Source organism: Spea bombifrons, chromosome 2 (genome assembly GCF_027358695.1).
Source record: "Spea bombifrons isolate aSpeBom1 chromosome 2, aSpeBom1.2.pri, whole genome shotgun sequence".
NCBI lineage: Eukaryota > Metazoa > Chordata > Amphibia > Anura > Pelobatidae > Spea > Spea bombifrons.
The window spans coordinates 9,037,298-9,049,882 of record NC_071088.1 but is presented as its reverse complement, the minus strand read 5'-3'; the positions used below and the strand labels follow the sequence as shown (position 1 = coordinate 9,049,882).

Below are 12,585 nucleotides of genomic sequence, written 5' to 3'. Positions count from 1 at the left end.
AAATGCCAAACAAATCATCTCCCTGGGGTTTACAACATCACAGAAGATAACACCCTGAGCTCTCCATTGGTACCACGGGATTGACGCCGCTCCCTTGGAATTACCCTTTAAATAGAACCAAAGAACTGTATGGAGTCGGCGGGCTGTCTGGAAGAGATGGGATTATACTCCTGATCCAATTATGTTTGTATGTGTGTATAAATAGCTGTGCTTGTTCCAAATAAACAGAGTTCGTGTTTTCCACCTCAACATTCGTTCTACCTGATGAACGGGGTGGGCTGCTAGGACAACTTATTACTGTCTAGCTTAACTCATGCCAGCCCATTCCGTGAGATTGCTGACCTGCTTCATCTCCATAGTGCTAGTCTTGTCCAGCGCTGGTTAATCGCTGGTGCCTCGACAGAAGAAAGCACAGTTTGATGGAAGTATCCAGTCGGGGTACAGGGCGTTATGTCACAGTCCTCCTCAACATATACTACGCTATAGATATGGACTGAAGGGCAATTTGTACCAAATATAGACTCAAAAAGACCAATAGGATTTTCATGTGACAGGGCCATTCTAAAGCAAAAATAAAAAAATAAAAAAAGGTCTCGCTACCAAATTACCTTTTACCATGTCTTAAACATTGAAAAAATATTTATTTTATATTAACAGAATTAGCAGAATGTTCTCTGCCTTTGTGCTTTTAAGATAGGCTTAGTCTTTTTAGCCTGCAAGTATGATTAAGTGGAACTTCAGATGTCTTTCCCTGCGTGCCTTGTTCCTGTTCCTAGTGATATTTCAGTAAATGACCTCCCACGTCTGAAAACACAAAAAGCAAAACATTTTTTATGAAAAGAATGTTTCTTTGGTATGAGGACTTTGGGTGAAAATACAGAAATGACACAAAGCGTCCAATGGAATGTTAGAAACCTGATACTTTCACAATCGTAGATACAGGAACAAGAGTTTGGTGACGGCAGGAGATTAGTTAATATTTCTCGTCAGACTCCACCCCGCCGTTCGCGTTGCAGTGTAGTTTCCTCATATTTATGAAAGATAAGGAAGTGTTTTTATTGTTAACTGGCACCTGAAATACAGGACTTAAATGTTGAAAAGAGGAGTCGGCAGGTACCGTAATCATGTGCTGCTGGTATGGACGGCTTATCTTTTTTTATTTCTTCCTTCCAGGTGAGTTTGATGATTAGAAAAAGGTTCCACTATTAGTTTTATAGGCTCTAAACAAGCTGCGTCGGCTATGTGCCTCTCTGAAAATGCAAATCTATAACCCAAAGCCTTTCCTTAGGTGGGTTTCCAGTATCCATTATCAAAGGGTAACACAAGTGGGGCTGTATGGGGTTAATGAGAGCTGTAGTTGATGGCTTTGATATTAAAGAAGCGTATAGCCAAAAACTGTTGGGACACAACTCCCATCACCGTAGCCAGCCTTCTTAAGCGATGGTAACCAGGTGTCCATTGTTTTCAGGAGTTTCACAAATTGTATCCATGTCCCTGTGTGTTCCGGACCTCACGAACCTCTTAGAAACGTAAAAGCTGCTTTAAACACAAATGGAAATTTTAACATTCAGAAGGTAGTCAGATGGCCACACATTGCCTGACACTTCAAGACCGTGTAATAAATCCCTCCGCAGTCTGGCTTTACCTTTGTTAGAAACATTAAATTGTAGCAATGTTTGTTACGAGAGATTGTAGATACCTTACTAAAGAAGGTTTATAACCGGCTTCTTGATACGTTTAGTGCATTTAGGACACAAGGTAGCTCTTTAATATCTGTGTATGTGTTTATACATGGATCTGAATTACGCCTTTGTGTGTCTATATAACAGCACAAGGACGGGAGCAGCTTCCATGACAAGTGTAAAGATTTATTTTATTTATCTGATGGTTATTGGTTATGCGTGGATATTTATTTAACCGTCTAGCTTTCACGTAGCTTTGTGGGAGCAAAACCTCGCTTTGTATTGACAGCCCCCCCCTTAGCTCTGTTTGTGGTTCCCTTCCAGTCCTTTAAATATAAAATTAATAATATAATATAATAAGCCCCAGAAACATACCAGGGAACTTTCTGATTCCAGTTGTCCTGCTGATGCTGAGTGAAGCGGCAATTTTACCCTGAAACCCTGGGCCAAATCCGGAGAGTTACCGGGTATGCCAGAATGCACCCATAGGACATGACCAGCGCCCAGATTGCGCTCAATGGACGTGCTCAGCGCCCAAGTTATGTATAAATGATTTGCCCAGCACCCTCATTGCACCCACAGGACTTGCTCAGCACTCAGATTGCGCTCAATGGACTTGCCCAGCATGTGACTAGAGAGTCAATGCATAAAAATAGAATTCTGATACAAACAGAAAATATCTGCCCAAGAAAATTCTAATTTCATTTTTACTCTCTGATAAAGGAATCTGTGACATGCCATCAACGGTAAATCCCCAGGACAACTGAAACCTCTTATTAAAATCATGATGTCATGATAATGTGATATCATGGATATTTATGAAATGCTACGCAAAACTAGAACGTCTGATACAGTGGCGTAACTAAAGGGGTTCCAACCGTTTGTTCCTGTCTCCTTGTACCAGTTCGAAATTGTTTAGAAAGGGCCCTAGACTGCTTTGGTCCGGGTCCGAAGGGCCCTTTACTAAACTAGTTTGAACCGGCACGGGGGGAGACGTATCGTGACCCCGCTGTCAAACAGAGGCTATTCCTACATTGTGCGACCTGTTGTCAATGTCTGCTATGCAGATCAATTAATACTAATATGCATTTTTCACTTGATCACACTTTGGTTGTTTGTTTTTTTATTCTAACTTTTTTAACGCCGTAAACATTTAATTTCTTGATCTGTGCTGAATCAATGTTCATGTTCTTAATTGTGCATTCTGATCGGCCAACCTTTCATAGTTTTTTCCAGCTTGTCCTTTTTTATATATATTTAAATGGCTCTTAATAATATATCATTATTGGACACACGTTTTACCTACAGCTACTTGCTGTAAAAACTAGAAAAGCTTGCACCAACGGCCCAGCACATATAATTAAAAAGTGAGATTAATATACCGATGTGAAATGGGTGTGGTTAGAGGTGTAATCCCTTTAAGGGGAGGAGTTTGCAATATTGGCCAACATTTTTTGTTCCCCAGTGTCAGTGACCCTAGGCTGGGCCCTGTGTGTATGATTGAGCGTGGAAGTGTAGTGTGTGTGTGTGTGTGTGTGTGTATGTGTGTGTGTGTGTATGTGTGTGTGTGTGAGCATGTATGTTTAAGTGGGGTGAGATAGAGTGTGTGTGCTAGAATGAATCTGTATGTGTGTGTTAGTAAATATGAGTAAGTGTGTGTGTAATTTGTGTAATGGAAGGAGGATAGGGGGCAAAGAAGTCACAGACAAGTTACTTGGGGGGCAATGTTGGCATATACCAGCTGTTAGGGGCACTGACAAGATGGGGGGTTAGGATGGCACTGATAAGCTTCTTGGGGACAAAGGCACTCAAGCTGTTTGGGGCAAAGGTGGCAGTCACAAGTTGTTTACGGCAAGGGTGGCACTGTGGCACATGTTGCTTGGTGAAGTTGGCGGGCCCCGGGGCAATTTTTGCACCAGGGCCCTGTGGTTTCTAGTTTGATGCTAGGAATAAAAGTATAAAGTGGGAGCTGCCTTTGAAGTAAATGTTTATCTTTCCACTCATAAAAATACTACGCAGATGGTTTGTGTGTGAACCTGTTTTTCACATCTAGAAATCGATTAATCTGTTGTTTTAGAGCATTTCTCCTATTTGTGTGAACTTTGAAAAGGGTGATGTCCACATCCTAGCAGCAACCAATGTTTCCAGCGGTTTCATATTGTATGAGAAGTTCTTATTTTCTGATATTATTCATATTATTATTTCACTTTGCAGCGTTTGGAGAAGTTCCCACGCCGAAAAACGTGACAATGGATTCAGTGAATTTCCGAAACATCTTACGATGGATTCCATCTGCTGCCACTGGAGAAGATATCGTTTACATGTACCAGGCACAGTATAAACTGTACGTCTTGGGTACATTTACTTGTGACTTTAGTTATATCATGGCTCCCAAGTGTCCCGCTTTAGGATAGCTAGTCTCTCTTTCAGACTGAAATCCCCTGCTTTCCCTTTTTTAATAGGAGCTTAGAATGTTTTCTTGATATGAATGTATATCACTATATATATCTTATATAAGGCCGTCATCAGGGGTGTCTGCCCAGTACTGGTGTACCAGACCCAGTACTGGTGGGGGAAGAACAGAGAGGCCGGACCACCCTGCTTGGCAGGGGCTTGCGACGACGCACAGAACCCAGGCACCTGGTTATTTATATAATGAATTATGTGACCCATGTGGTTGTAAAGACACTAGTGTAAAGGAGCCCTCAATACCAGCTCCATGTGTAAGTTTGTTAGTGTGTGAAAACATGTTAGTATGTGTAAGTATTTTACTGTGTGTGTGTTACCGTGTGTGTAGTAGGAGCTTGGGGGTCTCAACCGAGGCAGCGGCACGGCAGCTCACACAGAGAGGGTGAGCTACATGGGAGATAAGAATAATGAGTGGGACAATGGGATTGACATGTAGCAGACTGATAGGAGAGGCATGGCGGCCCAGGCGTTAAGCCTATACTGTGCCCCAAGATTTCTGATGGCGGCCATGTATGTATATAGATATATATGTAATATACATACACACGCATGTATGGCTCTCTAATATTTCTCTGTCTTTCAGGGATTTTGAGGAAACTGAATACAGGAATGTGTGTGTGACTAACGCTACAGAATGTGACTTCTCACTGGTTAAATATAAATCATTGATACGTGTGAGAACAAAGCTACGTAACAATGTCTCCGAATGGGTCACAATAAGATTTGATCCATACACACAGAGTAAGTTGAATTTTTTAAAATATATTTCATTGCATTTTTAAAGTGTTTTTTAAAAGGGACAGTGGGAAAAGCTGCCGGTCAAATTATGCTCCAGAGCTACTAGAAATCGCACAATAGGGAGTTGCCTATAGGTTACACCTGATGGAGAGAATGTGTGCAATGATTTCCTATACCTGCTAGCAATTAACAGGTTTTAATCGCCAAGTTCTGAGATATAAACATTTCACATTAATGTTATGCATTGAAATTCAGTGATAAATTATCCTATATGAGAAGCTGCAAATTCCTTTGAATTCTTTGAATTCCAGCTGTTATCAGCGCTCCCCGAGTGAAAGTGACCTCAAGGGCAGGAAAACTTGACGTGAGCTTCTCAGGCCCCACTCAGTCTGACGGCAGCTCTTTGAAGGATGTATATGGTGCCTGGATCTACAGATTGGTATACTGGAAAGAAAATACCCCCTCTGATGTAAGTATATGCCTGGTGATGTATATTGGAAAGATATGAACTTGCTTGTGCTCCCCAATAGAGAGCTCAGAAAGCCACAACCCATTCATACCTTTAACCACATCTTCTAAAATCCCACCGAATTTCGGAGATCAAAGATTTAATTATTGTTCCCAGAGGTGACCTGTTTTCCAGCACTTCTGGTAAAGATGCAATGTACACACATATAGCGGGCTAAGAGGACCAGCCCAGAAGCTTACATAGGTCTTCAGTGGTCACTAGCTGCTCCACATAAATTCCAGATGGACACAACTAAGACCTTACCAGGGCAGGCTACCCGGGGCTCAACCTCCTCTAAGTGGGGCTAGCCCCAAATAGCATTGATTTATCTGGGGGGAAGATTTATCTGGGGGAACTGCTTGTCTACACTGGAGAAAGAGCAGAGAGGCCCAGAGAAGCAGCGCGTCACACCGGAAACTTCTGGTGAAACCTAGAGAGTTTCCAGGTATCCCCATGAGCTAAGGTAACAGAAATGCCTGGGCCAGCTCAGGATAGTGTTGGGAATTTTAGTCCTAGACCAGGTTGACATCGTATAAGAAATAAAAAAAAACGTGAGAGCCGCATTTGTAAAACAACATAACACCAACATAAGTCCAAAAAAAAAACAATTTACAACTAATTCCTCTTTCACTTCATGCACCTCATTCGCTTCCTAAAGGTTAATTTGGGGGATATTTAGATTTTTTTTAATTTAAATGACTGGAACTATTTTATTTGTTTTCAGGTTAAAACCATAGAGACTGACCAAAACTACAAGATATTACCCGATTTAGACAAATGGACCATGTACTGCCTTAAAGTCCAAGTCTATGCTTACGAGTATAACAACCCCGGGCATTTCAGCCCAATGGTTTGTGAGGAAACAACGGATGATGGTGAGCAATAGTTTTTATCGTTTGGGATCCTCTATACTATTTCCCAGGAACAATATGGTGAATAAGGCAGATCTCATATTGATCTATATAAGGCAAAAATCTTTTACTTATATGCTCTGAGCTGGGCAATTATCCTAGAAGCAGATAAGCCATGAGAAGCCATGGTGGAGATAATCTTGATCAGTCATCAAGAAGTTTATTTCAAAGGAGGAGAAATCTTAGGACAAGAGATTATAATAGAAAACTAGGAGCTTTATTGAGATGATGGTAGATAAGTGGAGCAGCCTCCCAGCAGAAGTAGATGAGATTAATACAGTTAGGGAATTTTAAAATGCCAGGGATAGACATATATCTATCCTCAATAAATTATGCTATTTTTTTTAAAAAAATCCTGTTTTACAGTATTGTTTATTCACCTGAAGCCAGAGGAAAAAGGCAATTCATAATTACAGATGAATGATGTATGTCGTGTACAGGAAACATCACAGCCGTATGCCGCCGCAGTCTGTTTCATTATTATATTACACTGATATCCCAAATAAATGTTGTTTTTTTTATGGAGTTCTGTAATACTGATGAATAAAGGAAATATATTTGCAATTAACATAAAAACATAATAACCCCCTTGGCTCTCCAGGTAAACCCCCTTGGTGGATAATTGCCATTGCGTTCATATCTTCGATGTTGGTGACCGCTGCCGCAGTCACAGGAATATTTTATTTCATCTTCAAGACGTACCAGGCAGGGAGACACATCTTTTATCCTTCATATTCCATCCCACAGCACCTAAAGGAGGTTTGTATTTTAACAATAACATTTGGAGTTAAATGGGGTCATAGTCTAAGACTAGAAGGTCAGAGATATAGATGTAATTCAAGGAAATTGTATTTACTGAAAAGGTGGTAGATAAATGGCACAGCCTCCCATCAGAAGTGGTAGAGGCTAATACAGTGAGGAGATTTAAACATGCACGGCATAGACATAAAGCTATACTGAATAAAAGATAAGATACAAGACTGAGTGACTGACTTCAGTGAGAGCTCAACTCACATTGATTAAAATGGAAGTGCAAAAGCACAGGCAAAGGTGTACTTCAGTATGCTTTCATTTGAAGCAACGGGTGGAGGAGTTAAATGACATAAAAGTCTCTTTTTCTAAATCCAATAACTAAAGAATACCTGGACTCATTATATATGCATCAAAATTCATTGGAATCCATGCAAAATGCACTAGGCACATTTCTGTAATAATGCAATGTTTGAAACATTTTTAGAAGAACGCATAATATGGATGCATTATTTAGATTTTTGCTGTATTATTGGTGTTTTGTCTCATGTATTTTTAGAAAGGCATACAAATGAATGTGATACTTTGTTCTTCACTCTGCAGTACCTGAGTAATCCATTTCATAGCCCTCCGTACCCGCCAACACAGCCCATGGAGGAGAGCGGAGAGTCGTGTGAAGAGCTCACATTTGTGACAGAGGACAGTGAGGAAACAACCGGAGCCGTTTAAATGTTTTAAAAACGTTTTTTTCTGAGTACCTGTTAGTTGTGGGGGAAATATACAAAACCAGACAGCACCCCAGACAAGGAGCCTCGTTGTTGTACCACGAAAGCACGTCATGCCATTTGTATAAGTTTAAAATGCCAGTATGTGTCCTCCACACATCGTGGAGGCATCTTTAGAACCCCACAGTGCCACCAGATCAACATTGGAAGTATTCTCTGTGGTGACTACCGGATCCTAGATGGCCTGATTGAAAAGGACACCTTACAACTTTTTGATGGAGAAAACAGGACATTATGAGAACTTTTCCTAGCACTGGGTACATGTCGATACATGTTTCAAATGCAGCCAGATGCACAACAATTCTGATGATTAGGGGCAGGTGGAATGCTAGACGGGGCAGGTGTTGCTCCCTATGCTGCTGTAGAGTATGTGTTGTAATTGCAATTTAATTTATTCAGCCACTGTGGTGTCTAAATGTCAGTTTTTACTGGATGACTGAATAAATTCTGGGTTTTTCTATGTTCCTATACGTCAGCGGTTCTCAACCTGTGGGTCGCTGCCCTTTCACAGGGGTTGCCTAAGACCCTCGGAAAACACATATTTCACAATATATAATTACATCATTTTATGGTTGGGGGTCACCACAACACGAGGAACTGTATTAAAGGGTTGTGGCATTAGGAAGGTTGAGAACCACTGCTATACATGAATGTGTGTGTCAGCCCCCATTTAGCAGACTTGTCCCCAAAGCTATGAGTAAAAATCTAATAGCCTCTTGTATACATCATAATTTATGTTTTCAGTTACTATTTTTACTTGCTGCTGACATTTTTAATTGAATATGTATTGTATTTAATTGTACATTTTAATTTATTTCTTGGAGTTACAATTGTACTTCATAATGAATATATCAAGGAGAATAAAATTCATTTATGCAAATATAGGCACGTCTAAAAACATTCCTGCTCTGAATTAAAAAAAAAACTGTTTTTGATGCACTAGAAGAATTTAAAAAGAGACAAGTTAAGGAAACAAGGTGTGTGACTTTTGGATTCCTTATCCACAGTTCCATGGGCTTCCTCGTATTTATCCAGCTGCTACTTTAGACATAGCTTTGAGTATAGTGCAGGGTTAGCCAAACCCAAGAAACTCTTTCAAAGAACACCTTTATTTTATAAAAATCATCTGGCTCTTTTAGAAATGCCAATATTTTTACAAAACTGTTAAAAAATACTTTCTATTTTTCCAACATAGATATTGGTTTCCTATATAGCACTAAATATATATTCCAGAATGTATAGTTTAATTTAGGATATTTGTAATAATTCTATATTTAACACTTTAAAGCTTTAATAATATTTATTTGATAACACCACTTACCTTGGTAGTGAATGCCATACCTTTATTGTCCTTACTGGAAAGAATCCCTTCCTTCGTCATCTATGAAATCTCTGCTCTTCCAGTCTCAGAGGGTGACCTCTTGTTCTTTGTACATTTCTGTTAATGAACCAGTCACTGAAGAGCTCTTTATATTGGTCCTGCATATATTTATATAATGTTATCATATCCCTTCGTAGACGCTGTTTATCCAGTGTATATAATTTTTACTTTGTTAGTCTCTCTTCATAACTAGTATCTTCCCTTAATAATTTGTAGCCCTCCTTTGCACTTTTTTCTAGTTCCATAATGTCCTTTTGAAGGACAGGTGCCCAGAATTGTACCGTATATTCAAGGTAATGTCTTACCATTGACCTGTAAAGAGGCAAGATGATATCCTCCTCCCGTGAATCGAGACCTCGTTTTATGCATTCCAATACCTTGCTGGCATTGTGCACTGATGTCGAGTCTGTTATACCATTATACCTAAATCCTTCTCATTGGTAGTTTCCCCAAGGAACAGTCCTAAATGAGACATTCGCGTGACAAAATAAAATGTTCCATTTTGTGCCCCGTAGCTTCTAAACTACATGTATGTTGGGTTTTTTCAAACTCAGTACTCGGTACACATTTTTGTGGTAATGTAAAAAGGTTTGGAGACCATTTTCATAGTAAATATTAGAAAAAAATGTTGGTTTCTCTAAACTGTTCATTATTTTTGTAAGGGCTTACCAGCCTCTCCGGTCCCGCGCCGTGGCCGGTCCCGCGACGCTGCCTCCTCGGCGGGCTTCCCGGGCAGCTAGTACCACCGCTACCCGGTCGGCGTCTTCACCGCGTGGCCGATCACGCGGCAAACAGGTAGCACAGCGCCACCGTGAGGCCAAAAAGTAATATTACACGTTACATACGTAACGTGTTCTTATAACCTCGGGTGACCTCCTTAATGCAGGACACACCTCCACCTGTCCCTATTTAAACCTGGACTTCCTCTTCTGGTTCACCCTTGGTTGGTGTATTCTGTGGTTTTCCTGTGCGAGTTGCTGTGACTATTTCTTCGTTTGACCCGGCTTGCTGACTTCGTTCCTGTCTCCTGATTTGGCTCCTGATTCCTGTTCGTCTGGTATTGATTTGGCTTGTTGACCTCGTCTCTGGATTCTGATTTGGCTTATCCTGATTACCTGTCTGACCCGGTTGGTTCTCTGACTTTCTGGTTCCTGTTTGGCCTGGCTAACTCCGCCATCTGGGGTCCTACCTCACCATATCGTTACAATTTTATTTTATTATTCACACTAAATGTTGGACTATACATCCTTACATCTTGAAAAAACAATATTTAATTTCTGTGAGTGCATGAAAAATTAAAAAGGAGAATCATGGTTAAGGAAACACAGCGTAAAAATGCTGAAAAAGCATCAGATATTGGGGCACAAAACATCCCAGTAAAAAAAGGGGGTTAAACTGGAATAAGGGGAACACATCCCTTCTCAAATGATGCTCATGTTCATTAACATGATTATTATAAAAAATAAGTGATTTAAATTACAATTCATGCAGTTTATAAATTGATTCTAAAATATAATATGCATGATATACAAGCTTGTCTTTTATTACTTTGATTTGAAAACCTAATATTAAAATATTATTGAGTGATATAAATATATTGAAATAAATTATCGACCAATGTACAATGAATAATTGAAATCCTCATTAAGTCCATGTGGAGTGAGAGTTTTCATTTTTTTAAATCCATAGAGATTCTCTCTGCAGTAAGTTATTATTTAATTGTTTTCTGGGACCAGGGGATATATGATCAATTGCTATGCCATTTCCCTCTTAAAAGGCTATATATTGTATTCCGCATTCACATGTTATAAGGTATACCATAAACGTGGAACTGCAATTTATAAATGATTTGATATTTTTGCGATGTCCACATCGCTAGCAACCTACAGGGGCTTGCAGGCAGGTCTTTTGGGGTTGTGGATCTTAATAAAATTATATACTAAGAGGTCACTTACATTGCGGGCTCGTCTCACTGTCATGCTTTTCAATATAGGCCACCTATGAAAGGTGCCAATGAAGTGTATTGTTTCCATTTGATGCAATGTTTTCTTATTCTAATAGGTAAGATCTATTGGGTTTCAATGCTTTAGAGTAGGCATTAGTTAGGCATCTATGCAGATAGCCTTTTTTCCTAGTTTGAAAATCCATGAGGCCCTAACATATTGGCAGATAGTTTCAGATATCCCAAGGGGTCCAAAATATTCTGTTTACATACAGAAAGTTACCACCTTTATCAGAAAGAGAGGTTATGTATGTTTGTATATATTCCCACTTTATATCTAATATTCCTCCATGCCTGCCATTTCTTTCCTCCTGGTCTTATATTTCTCAAAACATTCCATCCCCCCTTATATCTTATACTTCTCCATACCTGCCACCTCTTTCCTTCTTTATGTCTTATACTCCCCCATGCCTGCCACTTTGTTGCCCGTTGCCTTGTATTCCTCCATGTTTGCCATCTCTTTCCAACTGTATTACATTCTACTATCTCTGGCATCTGTTTCCCCTTTAGGTCTTATATCCCACCATGCCTGTCATGTCGTTCCTCCTTTTTTGTCTTTTATTTTTCCAAACCTTCCATCTCTTTCCGCTTTTTGATTTCTTATACATCTCCATAATTATGTGTCCTCCTATACCAATAATTAAATAGGTGTGTGTAATAAGGTATGGACAATGTTCACAAAACTTTATATGAGTTATCAGCTGTATCCAACATAAATGAGTCTGTATACAATAATGCGGGGTAAGTGTTTATTTAACCAACACATAAGATAATAGTTTTTAATGGATACATGTGGGTTTATTTAATGCCTAAGCCTTATCCCCCTTCATATCCAAGCTTTCTTCAACAAAAAAGTATATTTTTGCAATGTTTTATCCAGTAAACAATTCCTTCTTTTTTTCTAATGCAGCTGTCCAAATTATATTTTTAGGACATTATTAGGAATTGTTACTCTATATCTTATCCATGGATGCTTTTCAAAATCATAACAGATGAGAATGCATTGTTAATTCAATAATATTCAATGTGAGACTTCAACAGGTAATCACAGAGACAGAGAAGATTTTATCATTAAACTGTTTATTGCATAGACTAAACCAAGCTGGATAATAAGAACCTCTGAACTCACACAGAGCCAGCCTTCAGCACTCAGGAGAGGAAAAACCTCAGATGGAGGAAACCTCTGGGGAACCATGGCATGAAGGACTACCCTTCCCTCTGGGTTTTAAGAGGTTAATTTGTCATTTCGTTGTGAAATAAGGGACAGATGAGCCATTATTAGTGTAGAGCTCTATGACTTGTGTAGTGTTCCATAAGAGGAGGTCCTGACATCAAAGTGGAACTAATGTATCATTTACT

The 12,585-nt window shown here is 39.6% G+C and overlaps 1 protein-coding gene across 1 annotated transcript; it reads left to right on the top strand.

Moving 5' to 3' along the window:
* Positions 1-1,018: 1,018 nt before the first annotated feature.
* Positions 1,019-8,741, top strand: IL10RB (interleukin 10 receptor subunit beta). Its single transcript, XM_053456635.1, has 7 exons — positions 1,019-1,173; positions 3,897-4,026; positions 4,735-4,892; positions 5,201-5,358; positions 6,122-6,272; positions 6,910-7,067; positions 7,662-8,741. The coding sequence occupies exons 1-7, from the start codon at positions 1,125-1,127 to the stop codon at positions 7,785-7,787; spliced, it is 930 nt and encodes a 309-aa protein (XP_053312610.1). The 5' UTR covers positions 1,019-1,124; the 3' UTR covers positions 7,788-8,741.
* The last annotated feature ends 3,844 nt before the right edge of the window (positions 8,742-12,585 follow it).

Excerpts from the sequence above, each read along its gene's own strand:
- IL10RB (XM_053456635.1), top strand. The coding sequence starts at position 1,125 with ATGTGCTGCTGGTATGGACGGCTTATCTTTTTTTATTTCTTCCTTCCA. Across the intron at positions 4,893-5,200 it reads ATTTGATCCATACACACAGA|CTGTTATCAGCGCTCCCCGA; the intron begins GTAAGTTGAATT and ends TTTGAATTCCAG. Across the intron at positions 6,273-6,909 it reads TGAGGAAACAACGGATGATG|GTAAACCCCCTTGGTGGATA; the intron begins GTGAGCAATAGT and ends TTGGCTCTCCAG.